General features: G+C 34.4%; 2 protein-coding genes across 4 annotated transcripts in view; both read left to right on the top strand.

Moving 5' to 3' along the window:
• Positions 1 to 626: 626 nt before the first annotated feature.
• Positions 627 to 5,739, top strand: ap4m1 (adaptor related protein complex 4 subunit mu 1). Its single transcript, XM_016555347.1, has 15 exons — positions 627 to 853; positions 1,024 to 1,109; positions 1,210 to 1,316; positions 1,429 to 1,525; positions 1,613 to 1,723; positions 2,574 to 2,654; positions 2,749 to 2,811; positions 2,890 to 2,956; positions 3,044 to 3,097; positions 3,192 to 3,298; positions 3,380 to 3,471; positions 4,401 to 4,445; positions 4,910 to 4,960; positions 5,048 to 5,165; positions 5,241 to 5,739. Exons 1-15 carry the CDS (start codon positions 796 to 798, stop codon positions 5,430 to 5,432), a joined length of 1,329 nt encoding a protein of 442 aa, XP_016410833.1. The 5' UTR covers positions 627 to 795; the 3' UTR covers positions 5,433 to 5,739.
• Positions 5,740 to 8,000: 2,261 nt separating this feature from the next.
• Positions 8,001 to 12,669, top strand: part of arrb2a (arrestin, beta 2a) — a 10,761-nt gene continuing 6,092 nt past the window's right edge. For all 3 annotated transcript variants that reach the window (XM_016555265.1, XM_016555264.1, XM_016555266.1), the window contains exons 1-11: positions 8,001 to 8,160; positions 8,708 to 8,738; positions 8,816 to 8,876; positions 8,978 to 9,022; positions 9,561 to 9,757; positions 10,079 to 10,138; positions 10,281 to 10,348; positions 10,442 to 10,577; positions 11,120 to 11,204; positions 11,320 to 11,392; positions 11,604 to 11,741. In XM_016555265.1, the coding sequence (XP_016410751.1) occupies positions 8,138 to 8,160; positions 8,708 to 8,738; positions 8,816 to 8,876; positions 8,978 to 9,022; positions 9,561 to 9,757; positions 10,079 to 10,138; positions 10,281 to 10,348; positions 10,442 to 10,577; positions 11,120 to 11,204; positions 11,320 to 11,392; positions 11,604 to 11,741 (917 nt within the window). In that variant the 5' untranslated portion in view covers positions 8,001 to 8,137. The remainder of the gene's footprint in view (positions 8,161 to 8,707; positions 8,739 to 8,815; positions 8,877 to 8,977; positions 9,023 to 9,560; positions 9,758 to 10,078; positions 10,139 to 10,280; positions 10,349 to 10,441; positions 10,578 to 11,119; positions 11,205 to 11,319; positions 11,393 to 11,603; positions 11,742 to 12,669) is intronic.

Raw genomic sequence — 12,669 nt, 5'->3', positions numbered from 1 at the left:
AATCAGACACCGCTTCTGCGTGTCGGAGCACGTGATATATTATAAGAAGTAACGATATGTTTTATGAAATGTAGTGAAGTAAAAAGTACGATCTTATGCTTTGGAATGTAGTGAAGTAAAAGTAAAAGTTACTCAAAATAAAACGACTCCAGTAAAGTACAGATACTTGAAAAATGTACTTCAGTACAGTAACGAAGTAAAGCTACTCCGTTACTGTCCACCACTGCTTCATGGTTACACAAGTCACTAATATAATGCAATAAATATTAATGTAACATAAACGCTAATTTACTGATAAGACAAAACTAGGAAGGAACATAGTTATTTTAATGAAAGGTGAGAGGATTCTGGGAATGCCAGTTTACGGTTTTAAAATCATACTTTAAATTAGTGCTGTCAAACGATTAATCGCGATCAATCGCTAATAAACACAGTACACATACATATATTATGTAAACAAAAACTTTTGGATGCAATTAATCGTTTGACAGCACTACTTTAAATTCATTTGGTATTAGTGTGCATAATGTTTGGACAATAATAGCTTTACTAGGTGTCGTTGCCGAGGAGCAGTTCATATTCCAGCTCAGTAGATGGCAGTAAACGTTACGGTTAATACATGAGTGCTAATGAAGAAGAGCAAACATGCTGTTTACAGTCATGACAGTAGCAGTAATACAACATTTGAGCAGCTAAACGAGTTTATTTTGTCGTATTGCAGAATACAAATGACAGCGGATAAGGAAGCAGACTGATTTGTAATAGCATGAAAAATAATCGTGTGTGCTGAAGAAAATGATCAGTCAAATTTTCATCTTGTCATCAAAGGGAGATCATCTCATTTATAAAGACTGTATCCTTTACAACTGGCTTACAGATGTTTTAGTGAGGTGTTATGTGTTTATTTATGTCTAATTGGATGGTACAAAGATCACATTATAACGAAGCCCTGCCTTTAGTGTGTTTCAGTGTCATATGACATGATCTTTGTGTTTATTAATTGTTCTCAACTCTGCGCGTCAGTCCGAGGAGAGGCGAGTAAAGACTCCATCAATGTCTTCTATGAGATGGTCACAGCGCTTAGTGGTGATCAAACTCCGGTTGTCATGGTACATTTATGTGTTTGGGTGATCTGATGTCTGACTAGTTGTTTAATAATTTTGCAGGGCATTATTTTGACTATGTTAACATTTGTTGATCTTGTTACAGTCACACAAAGATCTTCATTTCATCCACGTAAGGCAGGGTGGGCTTTACTGGGTGGCGTCCACCAAAACAAACCCCTCCCCTTTCACCATAATTGAGTTCCTCAACAGGTTAAAAAAAAACTTAATTTTATCAGTAATGTCTTATTTTATAATTACTCCTACAGCTTTTTATTACCCGTGTAGATGTCGTGATGATAAGCATCAGTTTTATGTTTCACAGATTAGCAGCTCTTACGAAGGACTACTGTGGCAGTTTGTCAGAGAAATCAGTGCGGATGAATTTCGCTCTAATTTATGAGCTGCTGGATGAGATGGTGGTAAATGTTCTTTCTTATTATTTTTATTGTCACACCAAACAAATAAGTCTTAAAAGCACACCTATATATTCTTCCTCTGATCACCAGGACTTTGGCTACATACAGACAACCTCAACTGACATCCTGAAAAACTTCATCCAGACAGAAGCTGTTTCATCCAAACCCTTCAGTCTTTTTGACCTAAGTAATGTTGGTTTGGTAAGTTATTGTTTTTTTTTTCATCTTCCTACTAAAATAAATTTTTTATTCTTTCCCCACATGTTTTATTTCTAAATATATTGGTGTTTTTGTTTAACAAATAGACAGCTGTGGTCTGCATTATAATAGTTGATTTTACTTTAAAGCAGCGGTACTCAAACTTTTTGACTCCAAGCAAGGCTCACCACTGCCAAAGAAATTTGAATATTTAAATATTTGAAAGTCTCCTAAGATATTTATGATAATTTTGCTATAATGACAAAGCTGCTAATTTTCAAACTTTCTATTTACTTACTTTTATTTAGAAACTAGGAGTGGCAATATTTTAAAATAATGAATAAAATAATTATAAGTAATTAAAATAATTAAATTCCATAATTCCAATAGCAATGTTCTTCATGATTTACACTTTGACTTTTTATTATCAATTTTTATTATTATTATTATTGCACACAAATAGTATATTTGTATATAATGTATATAATTTTTATTAATTCTCACGACTTTTCCTAGCCTAGAAATCACACTTAAAATCTGTCATGTCTATTGAGGTTTTCCGAGATCATGAGAAATCTTGTTCTTAAATCAAAATAATAGTTGTTAACAAATTAAAATAAGAACTATAATATCAGGTCAAATCAGAAGAAATTGCTGTTGTAACTTACAACAATTGTAAATCTTGTATTGTCTTATATGAAATAATTTTAAGCCATTTTGTGGCCCCCTTGGAAGTGTGCTGAGGCCCCCTAGTGAGTCCGGGACCCCTGGTTGAGAATAACCCAAATGAACCATATAACTCATTTTAAATCTTAATGATAAGTATAAACATTTTCATTTTCATATTTTGTAGTTTGGGGCTGAGACACAGCAGAGTAAAGTAGCACCTAGTGTTGCAGCCAGTCGTCCTATAATGTCCAGTCGAGGAGAGCAGGTGGGTTTACTTAGATTCTAATACAGATTCTTCTATGATGATCTTAGAAATGATTATGAATTATTTTGAATTGTCTTTCTCTCTCTGGCTGCAGGGTGGAAAGAATGAGATCTTTGTGGATGTGATAGAAAGGCTGTCTGTGGTTATTGGCTCCAAGGTGAGTACAACTCAAAGAACTATGTTTTGAAATAAAACTGCTAATTGCTAATCTTTTACATGTTATTCTTCTTTTAAGGGAGTTTTAATGAAATCAGATATTCAGGGAGAGATAAGAATAAAATGTTTTCTCCCGACCACTTCAGGTGAGTTGGTTACATCTTGCATCCCAAGTTAACGCAGACTGTATATGTATATTCTATGGTTGTGTATTTCTTTTGTTCATCCTGTAGAGATGCGGATTGGACTGAATGAAGAGCTCAGTATTGGAAAGTCCCAGCTGAAAGGTTGAGTATGCAACACTGATCAATACACATATCTCTAGAGGCTGTATATCTTTAATTACAGCTGTGATTAAGTCTGTTTCCTTCTGTTCTTCAGGCTATAGTTCAGCTGTTCGTGTAGATGAATGTAGATTCCACCAGGCTGTTAAATTGGATGAATTTGATACTTTCAGAATATTGAAAGTTTGTCCGAGCCAAGGAGAGGTAAACTGCTGCCACACTCACAGAAATGCACTTTAAAATAATTTCTGCATGGATAACTGATGTTGTTGTTTTTTTCTTCAGCAAACAGTGATGCAGTATCAGTTGTGTGATGAGCTGCCATGTGCACCACCATTTCAGTTATTCCCCTCTGTACAGAAGGATTATGTCAACAGGTTTGTAAACGTATTTATGCATAACTTTGTCTTTTTATGTATAATGTATAAATTTGTTAGATTGTGCCGACATATGCTGACCATGCCAAAAATGTTAGGTTGAGCCTCAATGTCAGGAATATTATTGTAGATCCAACCCCTGGACACTGGATACTGTCAGAAAATACCTTTTTTGCCTGTTACCCAAAACCTGTTAAACACCAAGCCTTGTCTGGCACCCAAAATTAGTGTTTTACTGCTTTTTGTCTAGTACCCAAAACTGTATTAACTGTCCTCTATCAGCCTAAGAGACAGACTGAGAAAGCCAGGAAAGCAGAAAGCAGGAGATGAAGTAATAAAAAAAAAAGAGTTTATTGAATAATCTTAGTTGTGCATGTTTCATGTGTGCTTATATATATATATAACTGATCAATGAAAAAATCAATAAAATGGTTAAATTATTATTATAAATGATTATTTGTTTAAATGGAATGATTAAATGATTATTATACATGAATGAAGGATGAATGAATATAAAAGAAAGAAAATAAAACAATGCAAATGTATGGTTGCTGTCTTGAAGAAACACACACAGGTTGCTACGAAGAATCCTTACATCCCTCAAATTTAAACTTAATTTTAAATTAATTTAATGTTAAATAAAATTTCATTTAAATTTAATATAAATTTTATTTAAATTCAGTCATTAATTTTTTTATTGAGAGTTGGACATTGAAGACAACATGAGCAACACCGATTGAACTTCAGACTAATGAATTATGTTACTTTGTGGAATAATAGTTTATTCTGTTTATCATTAATAATAAATTGCCCTATTTAGTCAATATTAGTAGCTTTATAAAATTGCATGCACACCTCTTGATCGTGATAAAATCACTGTAATGCTCATCCTCTCCTGGATTATTGCTTTAATAAATTTGCCTTTGCAGGGTGTTGATTTTTCTTAAGCTTAGATGTGATCTTCCACCTAAAAGGTGAGTGTACATACTGCTCAGTAGTTATGTCCCCACTGGATGCAACAAATGCCTCGTTTATAATGGCTATTAATGTTTTTGTCTTGTCGCTCCGGCCGGTCACGGCATCACAATATGGTAAGGGGCGTAACATTTCCGTCACACGCTTGAGGTATTCGGCCAATCACAACGCACTGGATAGCTGGCCAATCACAGCACACTTCGCTTTTCAGAACGATGAGCTTTGTAAAAATTGACACGTTACAGAAAGGCGGGGCATAGAGGAGAAACAATAATGTACAGTATGTAGAAAATGTTTTTTTTTTAACCTTAAACCACATAAACACATTTCAATACACCAAATACACAAAATAATGTTATTTTTAGCAACATCATATGACCCCTTTAAAATGACATAATCAAAAAATTTGTCAATATGAGTACATAGTTACATCACAACTATTGTTCTGTACTTTTTCCTGCAGTACGGCTCTTAATGTTTCCATCACTGTTCCTGTGCCAAAAGGCTCCGTAAGGTCAGATTTTATGCAACAGCATGATTATTAGTGTTATTAGTCTTATGGACCATCTATAACCCCTGTTTCCCTCTCTATTCTGTACAGTATGTCTCAGGAGCTCAGTAGTCCTGACCAGACCGCTGAACTGCAGCCGAAGAACAAAGCCCTGCTCTGGGAGATCCCACGATTCCCAGGAGGAGCGCAGTTGTCAGCACTATTCAAGGTTATGTTATTATATGGTCATTTGCTTGACGCAAATTGTCATCAGTCACTGATGATGTATATTCTGATCCCACAGGTGGATGTTCCTGGTCTAAGCTCCGCCTCTTTGCTGGAGGTCGGCCCTGTCAGTATGTCATTCGAACTGCCCAAACAAACCTGCACCGGCCTTCAGATTCGCTTCCTCCGGCTCGCTCCAACTCAGACAGGACTGTCACAACGTTGGGTTCGATATGTCACTCATTCTGACTCCTACACCATACGGATTTGACCTAACCAGATGGAAAGAACAGTGCACAAACTGCTGTGTGCCTCTTACAGCCACAAAAAAATTTTTTTTTTTTTTTAATTTTGTTGGGAAGTAATAATCTATGCATGTGAACACATTTGCAGTTTTGCTCCTTTCATTTTTCATTCCTCTCTTTTTGAGAGAGACTGAATCTAGAGTTTTTTTGTAGATATAACAATATTGTGTCCAGTATGCCTGTCAAAATAGTGTTCCTTTATTTAAAATAAAATAAGCCCAGTGGTGTATAAATATTGAATATGTATAAATGACCTATTAAAAAAAACCATTTAATTATTTTGTCATATTTTCAATAAAACCTGATGTTAAAGCAGTCAAGCAGTTATAAGAGTGTATGATTTAGATTTATAGAAGCTAAAAACAAGTTTAAATTATGACATAAAAAGTCATGACAAAAATGTTACATTATGAAATAAAAAGTCAAAATTATCATATTATATGTCTATTCCTGCCCTTGATTAAAATAAAATAAGCCAAGTGGTGTATAAACATTTAAAATACATGAATTGACTTTTTTTGTTTCATTTAAACTTGATGAAAAAGCAGGTATAAGAGTGTATTCATGATTTAGATGTTTAGAAGACATAAAAAGTTGAAATTAGCTTGTAAGTCAGCAATTACTTTTTCACATCTTTTGGACTTCTCATCTTATAATTATGACTTAGCATCACATAATTTTGACTTTATCTTATAATTTAAACTTTTGTTTTAAGTATGTGTTTTCTGTCATAATTTCTCATAACTTTGTCAATTTTGTCTTTTTATGCAATTTATACAACTTTTTTGTATGTCATAATTATGACAGTATGTGATCATTTCTACTTTTTATCTTATGATTATGGCATTTTTGTTTTAATTTAAACTTTGATATCATTTTTGACTGTCAATCGTATCTTTTTATGCCATAATTATGACTTAGTATGTCACAATTTCAACTTTATATTGTACTTATGACTTACAATCTCATAATGTAGACTTTTTCATCTCATAATTATGATTTACCAAAGCATGGATTTTTGATTTCATAGTTTATGGTGAAAGGGTGGATGGTTTGTTTCTCTCTTTGGTCCAGTCATCCCATGTAGACACAAAATGCAGCTGAGTCTGACAACAAGAGCAAAAAGAAATCCCCTCATTAGTTCAAACCAGTGTGTGTTGTGACGCCTTCACCGTGTTCTGTGAAGCATCTCCCTTCAAACTATAATTATAAAGAAAAAAAACAACAACCATCTATCACATAAATGGCCCACCCAAACAAGGACTGTGGAGATATTACACTGACGGATAGAGGGAAAACCTCTCAGAGAAAATATCTCTCCTTTGATGTCATCCCACACTGCCACTGGATAGAAGCACATCAAAAGATGTCAAGTTTGACCCCCTGTGCTATCAAAGCACGGATGAGCTCTAGTACCTCACTATTCTCACATGAACTATGCTGTACGTTTTAGTTTGGGAAAAAAGATACTGTGTGACTTATATAAATAATATATAGTATTATACTATAATTATATTGTACTATATATATTAATTAGTGCATAGTACATATAATTAATAATTTAATATAATTAATACATAAATAAAACACTTAATATAATTAATAAAAAATAAATAGATGCGATTATTCAGTGTTATTATTAAAAATATTTATTAAACTCCTGAGACCCAGAAAAAAAAGTTTTGTGAATTGAGTATTTTTTTTCACGTCATTACATTGTTTAGAGCATAAGAAAAATTATATTTTATTCATATGTTATGCTATGTCCTCTGTAGAGGACACCAGGACTCAATTAAAAAATAAAAAGACATGAATGAACATGAATAGGCAAAACCAAACTTTGTATTAAGATGATTCTCAACTATGTTATGATAGATATAACAGGGTAATTTGATATACCATTTTGCTTTATGCAACATGTGTGTAAAATGGCCATAAGAGGGTTTACCGATTATATACAATGCATATATTGTATCTAATTTGCATATTAATGTGTTATTGGGGCAACATGAAAAAAGAAGTGTTATAATGGGAGTAATAATTGGGAGTAATAATATCTAATATTTCATAGGAATACTGAAATATCATTTATTTCCCTATTCATTTGTTGTGTCTCATATTTTGATTTGAAACCCCATAACATTTTTCTGAGATGTTGATTTATGACATACAGTTTAAAAATGAGATTTAAATGATAAATTACTAAATATTATAATATTTCCATAAGAGTGTTAAATTTGATCACTAAATTAATGTCAGCCATTTTTAAGAGAGGGAGCGGTCATGGTGAAACTTCCAAACATTTGGTATCTCTGAAAAGCCCTGAATGTGCTCTGTACAGGACATCCAGACTTAAAACTGTGACATGTAATTTCTCAGAGAAATTCACTAAAATATAATGTCCTCTACTGCGGACAGAAGGTCTCAGGAGGTTAAAAGTTAAATAAATAATGTATTTCTTTGCTTACTTGTACAATCTCTCAACCGCCACTTGGTTTGTTGAATCACTCTACTTGGCTTTTGTGGGTGGCAGATCACGTGACCCAGTAGCTCCGCCCACCGCCAGCTACCAGGGAACGATTGAACACCAACAGGAGCTGCTGTTTACACTCTGTGTGCCGTAGCTGTGTGTTTTCCTCCACAAATTCCCACGGCCAAATTCTCCCTCATTATGGGGGACAAGGCAGGCACCCGGTAAGTATTTGTTTTTAAATCTTTAGACCTCAAATTAATTTTGTTTGGTATCATTATTTTTGAAATTATAATGCGAACATTAGGAAAGCTAATACTAGCTGAATTTTAAATGGACGTGGATGTATAACCTGACTGAGCATGATGGAGAAACAGCACTTAATGTGCAAGTTTATTATATTGAATATGTTTTGTCTATATACATTTGTTAGAAATATGTATTAAACGTTTCCAAAGGCTTCATTAGAAGTCCGTTCATCCTTTAGCATTCATGTCGCATAGCCTGGCAGCTAACAACAGCTGCCCACATCCTCATACTGCTCTTACTGCTTATTTAATGAAACTTAGCATTATTAATATTGTCAGCATGATTGTAGTAATACTGGGCTTTGCAAGCAATCTAGTTCTCCCAGCATGCCATTTGCTGCTCTCCACCGTTTGTTTGCTCTTGCCATCTGCTTCACTTTAAAATGTTCCCACCTACATTTACAAACGATCAGCTTTGATAATGCCTGTGATTATTCATGCGCTCATTTCTCTTATTCTAAAGGGTATTCAAGAAGACCAGTCCAAATTGCAAGGTAAGATTTTTATATATCATCACAGGTTTGGTTTCCACAAGTTGTAACGTTAGTTACAACCCTGTCTGTTTTCACAGCTTACAGTATATTTGGGGAAAAGAGATTTTGTGGACCATCTAGATCATGTGGACCCTGTTGGTCAGTGGTTTCAGATAAACAGTTTAATTGAATTTTAATGGAGAAGTGAAAGTCTAATAGTTAAATTCACTGACATAAATCATATTCTACTTCTGCTACAGATGGTGTGATTCTGGTCGACCCTGAATATCTCAAAGATAGAAAAGGTGAGCTTGAAAGGATCTTTGTTATTTGGTATGAATGCGTTGAAATGACAATTCTGGACAATACCGAAAAGTCAATAATTATTTTCATATAATGGCTGGTAACCAGTAAACTGCAGTTACTATAATTGCATATTATTTTGTCTAAATAATAAAATAATAAACAAAAACACTAAAAATTAAAATCAATAAATTAGATGCTAGAATTTCTGCATTTCAACATTATGAAGTACAACATGAAAAATGGATATTCATTTTGATATTTGTTGTCTAAAACAGTGTTATTAAATTATTACTTTTTAAAGATTCAAGAGAGCATTATATGATTGCAAAGGCAATGTAAATACAAGGAAATGAGCATGCACAATTAAATTATATGATACATATATATCGAGCATCCTGACTGTTTGGTTTTCCAGTTGATGAATTTGGAAAGCTTATCACATATAGAACGTTTTTCCATACTTTATGACAACTTATTTAACATAATATGCAAATGATGTCTCACTTCTGGTGTAAACTTTATTTGTTTTTCCTCCAGTATTTGTGACTTTAACCTGTGCGTTCCGGTATGGCCGTGAGGACCTTGACGTTCTAGGACTTTCCTTCCGAAAAGATCTTTACATCTACACTTTTCAGGCCTATCCTCCCATTCCAGAGGAATCTAAGCCCCACAGTCGTCTGCAGGAGAGGCTTTTGAAGAAAATGGGCCAGAATGCTTATCCTTTTCATTTCACTGTGAGTTTTTTTTTAAAGTCTTTTAAATGATTGCGTTGTGATGCTTAAATTCACTTGTAGCATTTAAATTGCATTTAAAATATTATTTTTTAGTATTTGTTTTTAATTCTTATTTTATGAATGTATTTTTTTGTGTATTATTTTTGTTATTTATTAAGACAAAATAGTATGAATTTATAATATTGGCCATTTATCAGCTATAACATGAAAATAATTATTGGTTTGGTATCAGACGTTAACTTTAATGTACCTTTAAAAAAAAAAAAAAAATGGGAAGTACTTGATCAGAATCTTAAGTTGAAATATTCTATTGTTTTTCAGATACCACAAAACTTGCCATGCTCTGTTACTCTGCAGCCCGGGCCTGAGGACACAGGAAAGGTATTATCACTCATACGTGGCTCATTTTAACACAACAAACCCCATCTAACACCTTTAGATTTGTCACCCTGTTTTGCACACACCCTGTTTGTGAAGCTTGGGCGAACTTGTCCTTTGTTCATCTCCGTCTTTCTCACTCCAGGCCTGTGGTGTGGATTTTGAGATCAGGGCTTTCTGTGCCAAAACGATGGAAGAGAAGAACCACAAAAGGTTTGATTATTTACAATTTCCTGCCCATAATCGTTTATTTTCATTGTTAAAAAGAGTTTAGATCTTATTTGAAGCTTATTTCTTCCTCCACAGGAATTCAGTGCGACTAGTGATACGTAAAGTTCAGTATGCTCCTGAGAAACCCGGCCCACAGCCGATGGTGGAGATGACGAGGAGTTTCCTCATGTCAGACCGGTCTTTACACCTGGAGGCTTCACTAGATAAAGAGGTATCATACTGTTTAACCCTCATAATGCATTCGGGTGTGTATTGACCTGGTAGAGATCAATACAGAGAGAAATAAACATTTCTAAAAACCGCATTGTTTTTAGTAAGGGAATGAAACTTCACACGTGCTTCAAGACTCTCAAAATACACAAAATGTATTTATTTTTTCAGATTTTTTATAATTACTTTTTACAAGATATAACCATTAAAAATGTTACATGTTTGGAGTAACATTAGGTGTCAAAAATACATTTTGTTAAATTATCTATGAAGTTATATTAGTGTCAAAAAACTTTTATAAAATATATAAATATAAAATATAGCCTCTATCTATCTATCGTCTATCTTTCAGTCATTCAGAATTTCATTCACATTCACTCATGAAAGAGAAGTTGCTGATCAGAAACAATACAGTTTATGACTGTTCAACGATTCTTCGGGTCCAAATGGACATGCGAAAATATATACAGATTTTAATGCATCACGAGAGTTAACACAGATCAGTGCTAGTAATAAATAATTAACCTTGATTTTCTCACCCAGCTCTATTACCATGGGGAGCCCATCAGTGTTAATGTCCATGTCACCAATAACTCAACCAAGACTGTGAAAAGGGTTAAAATATCAGGTGAGTTACAGCCAACAGTTCTCCTATTGCTGTTTGACATTATTTTCATATCACTCTCATCATCTATGAGCTGGTATTACCACTGACTGTACTGTTTACATTTGTGTCTCTGCAGTACGACAGTATGCTGATATCTGTCTCTTCAGTACAGCACAGTACAAATGTCCAGTGGCTCAGATAGAGGCAGAGTAAGTGTTTTATTTAGACTATAGAAATCATTCTTTATCTGAACTTTTAGTTGTCTTTTATTCAAGATTTATCATTGAGACGTCATTGAGAAAACAAACCTGCCCAAAAATGACACAAAAAACATGTCATCTTCTTTGGTCTGTTTGCTGACTTTGTAATAATGTGTACATGGTTAACGATGTGTATCCGTTCCATCTCTGTGTCCTGCAGCGATCAGGTGGCATCCAGCTCTACTTTTTGTAAAGTGTACACACTCACACCCACTCTCAATAACAATCGAGAGAAGAGAGGTCTGGCGCTGGATGGAAAACTCAAGCATGAGGACACCAACCTGGCGTCCAGTACTATGTGAGTAATGCCGTACTTTTTGCATATTTTACCCATATGCTCAGTGGTTACCGTGAAAAAACACCTATTTATTTCCTTATAAAATAGTAATATTGTAGAAATACAAATTAGCTTCATTAACTAAAAAAAAATCTAGTTAAGCATTCAAAATGTTCACAAAATGGAAGTTTCCTACTTGAAATTCTACTCTGCCATGAAAAATTTTGGGGTTGGTAAGATTTTTTTAATGTCTTTGAAAAAAGCCTCTTATTCTCACCAAGGCTCCATTTATTTGATCCAAAATACAGTAAAAAGATTTTAAAATACTATTTATAATAGTATTTTAAAATGTCATTTATTCCTGTGATACAAAGCTGAATTTTCAGCAGCCGTTACTCCAGTCTTCAGTGTCACATGATCCTTCAGAAATCAATGTAATATTATCAATGTTCAATATTATTATCCATGTTGAAAACAGTTGAGCTGCTTAAAGGCAGAGTAAGTGATTTCTGGTAGCCAATGTTGATATTTGAAATCACCAAAACAAACACGCCCCTACCCCAAAAGGGTCTTGCCTCTATTCTGATAGCTCCGCCCCACATATACGTACGCAACCCAGGCAACGATTAGTTCTGTGAAACAAAGCAAAACCAATGTTACACCGTGTCTACATCGGACGTGAGCGGCGCGGTGCAACAAATCCCGACAGAAAACTGCTGCCGGGTTCTATTTATGACCTGCTGACACAAATTTCAAATGGTTTTCAACGATCGTTTGATCGCTCCCAGTGTAGGCAGACTTTAGCTGTTGTAGACACGGTGTTACTCACCTATAGAGAATGAGGAGTTACGTCACGATCTTTTCACTCTGCATTGCATTTCGGGAAGGCGCCGCCATATTAGCAGGATACGCTATCCGTTCCCATGGTTACTTCTCATTCTCTATAAGG

Source organism: Sinocyclocheilus rhinocerous, unplaced genomic scaffold, assembly GCF_001515625.1.
Source record: "Sinocyclocheilus rhinocerous isolate Xijiao unplaced genomic scaffold, SAMN03320098_v1.1 scaffold1127, whole genome shotgun sequence".
NCBI classification, from domain to species: domain Eukaryota; kingdom Metazoa; phylum Chordata; class Actinopteri; order Cypriniformes; family Cyprinidae; genus Sinocyclocheilus; species Sinocyclocheilus rhinocerous.
This window is presented reverse-complemented; position numbering and strand designations above follow the sequence as displayed.

Bases quoted from the DNA above. Each gene is read 5' to 3' on its own strand.
- ap4m1 (XM_016555347.1), top strand. From the start codon at position 796: ATGATCAGTCAAATTTTCATCTTGTCATCAAAGGGAGATCATCTCATT. The intron at 1,317-1,428 runs GTTAAAAAAAAA...TATGTTTCACAG, and splicing joins ATAATTGAGTTCCTCAACAG to ATTAGCAGCTCTTACGAAGG. The intron at 1,526-1,612 runs GTAAATGTTCTT...TCTGATCACCAG, and splicing joins AGCTGCTGGATGAGATGGTG to GACTTTGGCTACATACAGAC.